General features: G+C 41.4%; 1 protein-coding gene across 1 annotated transcript in view; it reads right to left on the bottom strand.

Moving 5' to 3' along the window:
• Window positions 1-6,556: 6,556 nt before the first annotated feature.
• tmtc2a (transmembrane O-mannosyltransferase targeting cadherins 2a) overlaps window positions 6,557-10,010 on the bottom strand; it is a 37,808-nt gene continuing 34,354 nt past the window's right edge. The window contains exons 9-12 of the mRNA XM_016447439.1: window positions 8,472-8,553; window positions 7,874-7,988; window positions 7,570-7,633; window positions 6,557-7,319 (exon numbers count right to left, since the gene is read on the bottom strand). Of these exons, the coding sequence (XP_016302925.1) occupies window positions 7,140-7,319; window positions 7,570-7,633; window positions 7,874-7,988; window positions 8,472-8,553 (441 nt within the window). The 3' untranslated portion in view covers window positions 6,557-7,139. The remainder of the gene's footprint in view (window positions 7,320-7,569; window positions 7,634-7,873; window positions 7,989-8,471; window positions 8,554-10,010) is intronic.

Below are 10,010 nucleotides of genomic sequence, written 5' to 3'. Positions count from 1 at the left end.
GTGTGATAGAGCGTGGGTATACCCTTCAATTCAGACGCAGACCATCCCATTTCAATGGCGTGGTGCAGTTTCTAACATTGCCTCGAAATGCCCTGGTTCTGAGACAAGAGGTATGCAGTCTGCTCGAAAAAGGAGCGACAGAGCAAGTCCCTCCGAGCGAGCTCGAGAGCGGGTTTTACAGCCGCTATTTTGTGGTACCCAAAACAGACGGGGGACTCCGCCTGATTCTAGATCTCAGGCCCATCAACAGAGCTCTTTGCAAACATCCGTTCAGGATGATAACGCTGAAACAGATCCTGGCGCAAATTCGCCCTGGGGATTGATTTGCATCCATCGACTTAAAGGACGCGTACTTTCACATTCAGATAGCACCACATCACAGACGCTTTCTGAGGTTTGCTTTCGAGGGCACAGTGTACCAATACTCTGTTCTCCCATTCGGGCTGACTTTGGCCCCACACACTTTCTCAAAGTGCATGGATGCAGCACTTTCCCCCTTCAGAGCGAGCAGGATGCGTGTTCTCAACTATCTGGATGATTGGCTGATTTTAGCTCAGTTCCGGGACACGCTAGTCAACCATATAGACACGCTGCTTCGTCACTTGGAGTCCCTAGGGCTATGTGTCAACATGCAGAAGAGCATTCTCGCCCTGAGTCAGTCTATAACATATCTGGGAGTGTACTTCGACTCTGTGTAGATGCGAGCCCGCCTCTCTCGGGAGCACTCGGCGGCCATTTTGTCTTCCCTGCACCATTTCAGACTGGACAGCTCTCTGTTTACTTAAAGGAATTTCAAAGGCTGTTGGGACTCATGGCGTCTGCTTCAGCGGTATGTCATCTGGGCTTACTACACATGTGCCCGCTGCAGTTATGGCTGAAATCTCGATTCCCTTGGACGGCGTGGACTTCGGGCCATTTGTGCATCGCAGTCTCCCGCGGCTGCATCGAAGCTCTGAGGCCGTGGCGCAACCCAGATCTCTTCAGCCAGGGGGTTCCCCTGAGCTTGGTGATGTCATGACGGATGCATCGACTCGTGAATGGGGAGCAGTGTGCAAGGGCATGCCGGCTTCAGGGCTGTGGGCAGAACCTCAGAGCCGGTGGCACATAAACCGCTTGGAGCTGGAAGCAGTGTTCTTAGCTTTAAAGGATTTACGGCTGCATCTGGAACAGCGGCATGTACCGATTCGCACCGACAACATGTCTGTGGTCTCGTACATAAATCACCATGGAGACATACGCTCCAGGGCTCTGTACAAGCAGGCAGCAAATCTCCTGCTATGGGCGGACCATCACTTTCTCTCCATCAGATCAGCGCACATCCCCGGTCTCCTGAACTGCGGGGCGGACATGCTTTCGAGGAAAGGGATTCCTCAAGGAGAGTGGAGGTTGCCCCCCGAGTCGGTTCGGATGATTTGGACCCACTACGGGAGAGCGGAGGTGGATCTGTTCGCCACGAGCGAGAATGCGCACTGCCCACTGTTCTTCTCCCTGTCTCACTACCTGCTGGAAGGGGATGCTCTGACATTGCACTGGCCAGCAGCCAGGCTGTATGCGTTTCTTCCGATCAAGATATTGCCACTGGTGTTATGCAAGATCAGGGAGGAGGATACTCATCGCCCCGAACTGGCCGAACCAGCCTTGGTTCCCCGACCTGACAGAGCTGCTGGTGGCGCCGCCCTGGCTGATCCCCAACAGGAAGGATCTGCTGTCTCAAGCAAGCGGCTCGGTGTGGCACCCGAACCCGGAGTTATGGAGCCTTCATGTGTGGCTGCTTCGGGGATGTCAGAGGAGCTGAGCGCCCTGCATTCTCATGTGCTCGACATGCTCTCTCCTCCATGAGGCGTTTGTATGCTCTAAAATTGGGGAGTGTTTGTGAAATGGTGCCCTGATCATATTGACCTGGCTGCTTGCTCCGTGTCGGATGTTCTGTGTTTTCTACAGTACAGACTGGATAGTGGATGTCTACCATCAACACTGAAAGTCTATGTGGCCGCTATTGTCTTGTTTCGTTCCCCACTGGGCGGGCAATTGATCGATAGGCATGCGCTGGTGGTGAGTTTTCTTAAGGGAGTGAGGAGATTGCTTCCCCGCGTCCACCTTCAGTTTTGCCCTGGAACCTAGAGGTGGTGTTAAACGACGATATTTAGTCATAATTTTCGTTGATGAAAGCAACACTATTAAGAGCTCGTTCACAGCCACCATTTGAGCCTTTAACATCCGTTGCTATGAAGGAGCTACCTCTCAAAACTGCACTTCTTCTTGCCCTCGCTTTGGCTAAGTGCATAGGGGATTTACATGCGTTTTCTGTGGACAGCCACTGTATTCGCTTCAGACCTGGTGACTGCAGCGTCACTCTCCGGCAGAGACCGGGCTACGTGCCTAAATCACTATCTACCCCCTTCAGAGCGCAGACTGTTTCGCTGTCTGCCATGTCTTCTGAGTCATTGACCTCACGTGGTGCATACGCTCAGATTTCGGTGTGCCCCGTCAGGGCCACCGCCCCTGGTACATCGATGTATTTTTGAAAAGCAAAAATTAAGTTTGTCCAACTCTAAACCCAGTCCCCAAGTAAATTAGGTTATTAAATAAAAAACTAGCAAAACGAGTTTTCAAAGCAAAGTTACGCCACTGGTGCAAGGGCATGTCAGCTTCGGGGCTGTGGTCAGAACCTCAGAGCCGGTAGCACTTTTGGACGCTATCATGGCTGCTTATACGAGCCAAGGTTTGGAATGCCCTTTGCACATTAGGGCCCACTCAACAAGGGCTATCGCCACCTCCTGGGCGTGGTCGAGAGGTATGTCTATTCAGGTTATATGCTTTGCAGCCGGCTGGTCTTCTCAGAATACCGGTTCCCTGAAGACAGATTTCCACAGTCTGCGACAAAACCCCCGGATCGTGACCAAATCGGTGCTCGTTGCGGTCGCCGAAGCTCGTTAAGTATGAGCAGGTCAGCAACGTGATCCAAACCGGTCTCGAGCTATCACAGATGCTACGATATTTTCAAACCTGTTTGATATTATCGCCACGTGATCTCGTAATGCGAGCGACAGAGTGACAAGGTGGAACTAATCCAGCCAATCAATCTTTATGAACCGAAACGAAAAGCTACAAATGAATCAAATCAACTAACTAGAAATAAATTTAACAAATGCACAGATTGTGTATATAATACCACGTTTCATTGTACTGTTTAATTACCTCCAACTCTTTCTGCAGTACTGACAGTCCTTGTTGTCCACATCTTCCAAGCCATTGTTTCTGCCATATTCTTTTTTGTTGTGGTTTCTTTCCAATAAAATAACTGCACAGACCAGTTGAAGGGCTAGTTGATAGTCCATGCTTGGAGATATGCCCTATAATCGCTTTCTCACGAGAATTTATGAGAGAAACCGTATTTTCGCTGATGGTCGGGAGCGCCTCTTCACTGAATGTTTTGTAGTGTGCGCACCTCGTTAGCGTTGTGTAGTATGCGCGCAGCTATGACAAGACTATGACAGATGAGAACAAATCTTGTTGTGTAGTGTGAGCATAACAGTGATTCGGCTAGTCTTTCAATCCTGTAGTGTGAGCCCGGCTTAATTTGTACAGGCTGCTCGTAGCCTCTTTCATGGCGGGACTGAATATCGTTCCCATAACGGAGAAATGTCTCCTTGATGTCTCGTGAAAGCTTGAGAGGGAACGTCTCCAGTTACTATCGTAACCTCGGTTCCCTGAAAGCGGGAACGAGACATCACGGAGGTCGTCCATGTTCGCTGCTCGGCCAGCTAAGCGGCGTTCAGTATCAGATTCTGATGTAATTGTCGCGTGCACCGCATTTTAAATGTTTATGTATGCTGTAAAATGACTTTGAAGTTGTAAACAAAAATATTATTGGAGAATGGTTTACAAGAAAACACTATTTCAGTTTTTCTCCCTCAAAATATCATGTGTGACTCTAATATTGTATTCTAATCTGTAATATTGCATGTCAAATTGACCCTAATTGGTTTCACACACTGAGTGAGAAGTAATTTAACATAAATACCTCTCCCACATTACATCAAAAACAAACATGAGAACATCTGATTTTTAAAACTATATTTAACAACTACATTTAAAAAATGTCTTTATTAAAAAATATGAATATTACACTAAAAAATGCTGGGTTAACTAACCCAACTTTTGGGTTAAAAATAGAATTTTTAATTTTTAATTTTACAATGAAAAATTTAAACCAACAGCTGAGTTAGTGCATATTTGACCCAAAGTTGGGTTGAAACAACCCAGCATTTTTTATAATATATATTTTATATTTTTAATATATATACATTATTATTATTTAAAATATATTTTAAATATTTGCATGGTGCTAGCAATACCAAGATGGGTTTGATTTCTAGCAAGATTACCATGCTTGAACCGATAAAAATGTATGCCTTCAACGCAGTGTTAATTTTTTCATATAGTCTGCCAAATGCAAATGCTCTCAGAGGGTAGTTGACAACCTGACATAAAATATGTAATTTTCTTAGATTAATAACTGTTGTAAAAGTATGTTTCTTTGTTAGTTCATTATAATGTGATAGCCTATCATATAATACATATATGCATGTCTGCTTATTTTAGACATTGACATTATTTCTCATAAAAAAAATACTGGTACACTGTCTTGCAATATAAATCATGTCACCAATAAGCACCATTTATTAATGTTAAAAGAAGCCAATTTAAGAATTTTACCGGAGCAGATCAGTCCAGCATCTCCAGCAGGACCACAGTCATGTTTAAACCCTCCTTCTGCCGCACAGTTCTTTAGTGCTGACTCTGATCCAGTACACGGGACAGATCTCATCCAGATTTTTCCGGACCTGATCCAAAGTGAGCACCACGAAGAACATCTACAGGTTCTCCACAGTCCAGCTCTCTACACAACACTGCAGCATCAACCAAATCCCATGACTCCCCACACACTGTTCCCCACTGACCTCTATGATGAAGCTCCACTCTACCAGCACAGCGACTGTGACCACCAACCAACCTCACATTCACATCTATTTGTTCAACAGATAATTAACAGACCAACATCAGAAAAAAGGATCAGGAGGACAGGGAAAGAAAATTAACAGCTCTAATAAATAAATTAATAACTGCACAAAATATAGATAATATATGGCAGTTAGACACCATTAAGCTGCAGTGAAATATTGCATATAAATGTGAGAGATGTGATAATTTTCCTCTGACTTACCGGCATTGATCAGTTTTATCAGAAAGATCAGCATTAGACAGCTCTCCATCATCTTCTCCTGCTCGACCCACTATTTCATCAACGCAGCACAAGTTTCTCCTCTGCTTCCTCAAACACACTGAAGAAACTGGTTCCTGTCAGCCCCCTGAAGAAAGAGAACAAGCCCCAAAACTTTCCAATCAAGTTCATCATTACCCTATTAGACAGAACAGAGGAAACCAACAAAGACCTTGAGTGACAAATCAGAAGCATTTTTAATTTTTCACCATATACAGGTGCATCTCATGACTTAAACTACTTCAGTCTGTGTGCATTGAATTTATTTAATACACGAGTTTCACAATTTGAGTTGAATTACTGAAATAAATGAACTTTTCCACAACATTCTAATTTATTGAGATGCACCTGTACAGTATATCAAAAGGATGTCAGTGCTGAAAAGGACTCCTCCTCTTCCACCACTATGTAGAGCCTCTTCAGTGAGGATGCGCACACACTCCTACCAAAGGAAAAAATAGTAGCACATCATACAGGAGACTTGAAAGATTGCAGAGAGGAAGCACTCCAGGATATTTACAGCATCAACACCTGCTGAGATACAGAGACTGATAACTGCTCACTTGAGACCTATTACCATATGATTTCCTCTTACAACAAATAATACAATAAGATTCTTTACTAATTTTTGACACCCAGCAAAACAGTTCTACAGCATAACGTGAAAACAGGTAATTATTCCATTTTCTCTATATGTCTCTATAGAGTGGTCTATTTCACTATAGTGTTGACTGCAATCATTAACCTCAACCATTCAATCATGTTAACCAAACAATTAATTAAATAATAATGTTTAAAAATAACTTATTTAATTTATCAGAATCTAACTAAAAAATATAATTCCAAAACTCCCAAATTTAAGATAAATTTGCATCCCTGTTTCACAATCTGGCATTGTTTTTAATTATTGTTTTTTAATTTTATAAATTGCACATTCAGTTTTAATGTTATTGTTTACAACTGGCAAACCCACACAAATCAGTATCTTAAACTGTAAATAAAAAGCTTTCATTCATTATAGCAATTATACAGTACATGGGCTTGTGCGTTGAATGTGGCAATGTGTTGCTCACCCACAAGATGGCAGCAAAAATATTTATTCTAATGACAGGTATTTCATACGGCAATGCGTTAGTCTTCCAACAGATGGCAGCAAAACATTACAGAACCTAGCCAATAAGCGTCTCGCGCTTGTGTTACGGCAGGAGAGAGCAATGTTGAACGCTTGAGAGAATTGCTATATTTCTTTTTAACAACAAACACTCTCAATGATTATGTTTTTTCTGGTCAAACGTACATTTTATTGTGGTAAAATGTTTTGGTAAAAAGCCTGAAATTAAAAGTAGGACTACATAATAGTGCCTCATAACAAATTGCGGTCTGCGTGATGGCAGACATTGAGGTTTACAGTTCTATTAACAACCCTTGTAGGTGACAAATCGTTGATTCCCCAACAATAAATTAAGAGGCGGCATTTAAATATCAGCATATTGACAATCTCAACCTTTTTTTAAAGTCATTAATGAAAAATAAGAGACATAAAACAGTTAGGGCAGGGGGAAAACAATCATCACTCAGATTCATCCAGTTCAGTGGTCTCAGAAGAATACAATCCAGCATGCTGCAAACTCCATCTCTCATGTGTTTGTGTGCACTTATGTTTCTTTCACACTCTTAGGGGTCTTTACTGTCCAAAGCAGAACTTCTCCATCTTCACTCTCATCCCACAGACTAGTTCAAGTTTCTACCGGTTCCACCAACATCTGTCCATAAGCGCTGAATCAGCACAAAATTCCAGCTCAAACTATATCAGACGTCCACAGAAGAAATAATCAGCAGATGTCCCAGCAGCAGATCACGTCCCGGAGGCTCGTAGACCCTGTTTCTGCATGACGTTCCAGAGTTTGTGGAGGTTGGACTGAGTTATGAGGTCGTCTGGTTTGAGCTGCAGCGCACGGAGGTAGTTGCTCTCAGCTTCCTTCAGCTTCCCATTAAGATGGAGGATCGCCCCGAGATTCATCAGAGCTGCTGGATGCTGGGAAAACAAGAAAGAGACACAGAAATAGATAATCAGGATAAAGATGGCCAAAGAATTAGGTTTAAAAAAATAAATAGAAAAGTAAATAAAACTGACATTCTAAAATAGTGACAAGCATGATGGAATACGGTGCTTTAATCTTAAAGAGCATATCATAAAATGAGAATTTTGTTATTAAATATTTAATGCATGTAAAAGAATCAATTCTGCCAGGTCACTTTATAACATGGCTAAAGAAGGTACTTACATCAGGTCTTAAATTAGCTGCCTTCCCATAATACCTTTCAGCTGCCTCATTCAGACTGGCCTGTCTGTGGACAAACACACACATTAAGTTATTATTACTACTTTATTAGTCATAAAATATCGTATTACTATTTTATTATTATTATTATTATTATTAACAACAACAAGTGTTTGACAATATAAAATCAATATGGCAATTTGGCAAGTAGCTGTGGATGTGGACGAAACAAGTGGAGCCCACCTGCAAACCACCTGAAACTAAAATCGTGCAGATGTAGCTGTGAGTTTTTGAAAGACACACACACCTGAGCATATGAGCAGCACTGAACACCACGTCAAACTCCGAACTGTCCAGCTCTGCAGCTTTCTGAGCCATCGCTGCTGCCTCTCCCAGACGAGACTCTTCCAACAGAAACTGACCTGACAGACAAGAAAGAAAGAAAGAGGAGCTCACAGGATTGAAAACAACTCAAACACAGCAGGCCAGAAGCCCACAGGTCGAACAGTCAGAGATCAGTGCAGATACGCAGCACAAGCTTCCAAAAACACACAGAGACAAAGAAAGGAAGAGTGGAGGATGAAGGACATGAGGCACAGTGAACCTAAGTATATAATATCAGTATATAAAAATAATCAACAAAACAAAAACAATATACCTGTATAATATTATAAAATAATTCTAAATTCTAAAAACATTTATTTACATAAATTCTGTGTAATAATAATAATAATAATAATAAACAGGAAAAACAAACAATATTTAATAATAGTAATAATAATACATTTTATTAAAAAATAAAATAAATAAATGGTGGAATATTTAAAGACACTATCAAATAAAATGTCAAGTGTATATCAAAAAATATTTTTTTAAAATTAGAAGGGAAGCAAATCAGATTGTACCGTAATGCATATAGCAGTTTCCTCTAGCAGGATCCAGCTTTATTGCCTTCAGGAAGTAATGCTCTGCTTCAGACTTCTGTCCCTGTGGAGAAATTAAGAAATAATTACACCTGCACCCAACATTATTAATGAAGGGACACAATTATAACCAGACCCTTTAATTGTGTGCTTTATATGATGCTAGACGTTATCAAAGTGTGGGAAAGTATACCTTTTTTTATGGTTAGTACACTTTCTAATAAAGTACACTTCCTTTACAGTTCAGTGCTGATTGCTTCCATGTTGGTGTTACCTTTGCATATGTTCTTGTCATAAGCAGTGAGGTTATATTATGCTTAATTCACTGAACGGTTCTGTGGCAAACAATTCTGATAAGAGGATAAAGAAATACCTTGGAAAGCTGTAGCATTTCATGCTCTTTGCTACGGTTCCTGAAAAGCATTCAACTACATCCAAGAACGTTTATCAAATGTACAGGCCTATAAGTCAAGGTTTCAAAAAGCACTAAATAGCTTCAGATTTGAATTCAAAAGGGTAAATACAAAACAAGCTATTGTTTTAGCCTCAACCCGCGATTTAATCTACGAACTAAAGCATTAAATTAGCTTTAGAGGTTTTCAGAAACATATTTCCAATAGAAGCTCAAAACAGACTGCGAAACTCTACACAAGGCTGGACAGAACAGTAAACGTCTGAATCGTTCAAGTACAACATGCCATAACTTCAGTCATTTTGTCTGATGCTGTCCTGACAGTTTGACACAGAGTACCCCAGCAAATACACTGCAGTTCCTCGACAGCTGGTCAAAAGTTCACCAGTAACCTGTTTTCAATAAGGAAAGAGAGTAATTACATTAAGCGCGGTGCTTGAGGGATAATAACTGGTTTTAAGCTGTTTATTAAGCACACAGGCCAGTGAGGGGAATTTAAAGCGAGCAAACAGGTTTGAGGCAAGAGTCTGGACTCTTGACCAGCCGTGCCGGGACACAAACCCAAATCAGATTAGAGGGAGGATATGAGATATCATGTCCTGGGGGGGGACGCAGCTGCTCGACCTTTCTTTATCACCCCTCTCCGTTTACATCATAGTGGTCAGAGAGGAAAATATCACAAGCGACTGGACGACTGTTATATCATATGCAGATTTTTAAAGGCATCATAACAGTGATGTTGGTGTCTGAGAGACATTTTTGTGTTAATGTTCCTCTCAAGGACAAAGCAATTAAAAGAAACCTCAGCATTAAGAGGCTCATGAAGGGTCATCTGTGACTCAAATTATTTTAATAACCAGATATCTTTGGTCTCTTCTTTCCACTTGGTCTCCCCTTTTCAAGTTTGAAATGAAAACTTAATTTATTTAATATTTAACTATGCTTTCACAAATCCATCTAGCTTCAGGTTTTTACATTCATACTGAAAATTTAATAGCAGCAATAGTGAGTTAAAAATACAGCAGAAAAGCCTGAGACCACTAGTAAAAATGCTTCTATTTGACGTAAACATGAATGTAAAAATACAATAAATTAATAATTCTTGGCTT

Source organism: Sinocyclocheilus anshuiensis, unplaced genomic scaffold, assembly GCF_001515605.1.
Source record: "Sinocyclocheilus anshuiensis isolate Anshui unplaced genomic scaffold, SAMN03320099.WGS_v1.1 scaffold283, whole genome shotgun sequence".
In the NCBI taxonomy this organism is placed as follows: domain Eukaryota; kingdom Metazoa; phylum Chordata; class Actinopteri; order Cypriniformes; family Cyprinidae; genus Sinocyclocheilus; species Sinocyclocheilus anshuiensis.
The sequence above is the reverse complement of the archived record's forward strand: the minus strand, read 5'-3'. Positions and strand labels throughout refer to the sequence as shown.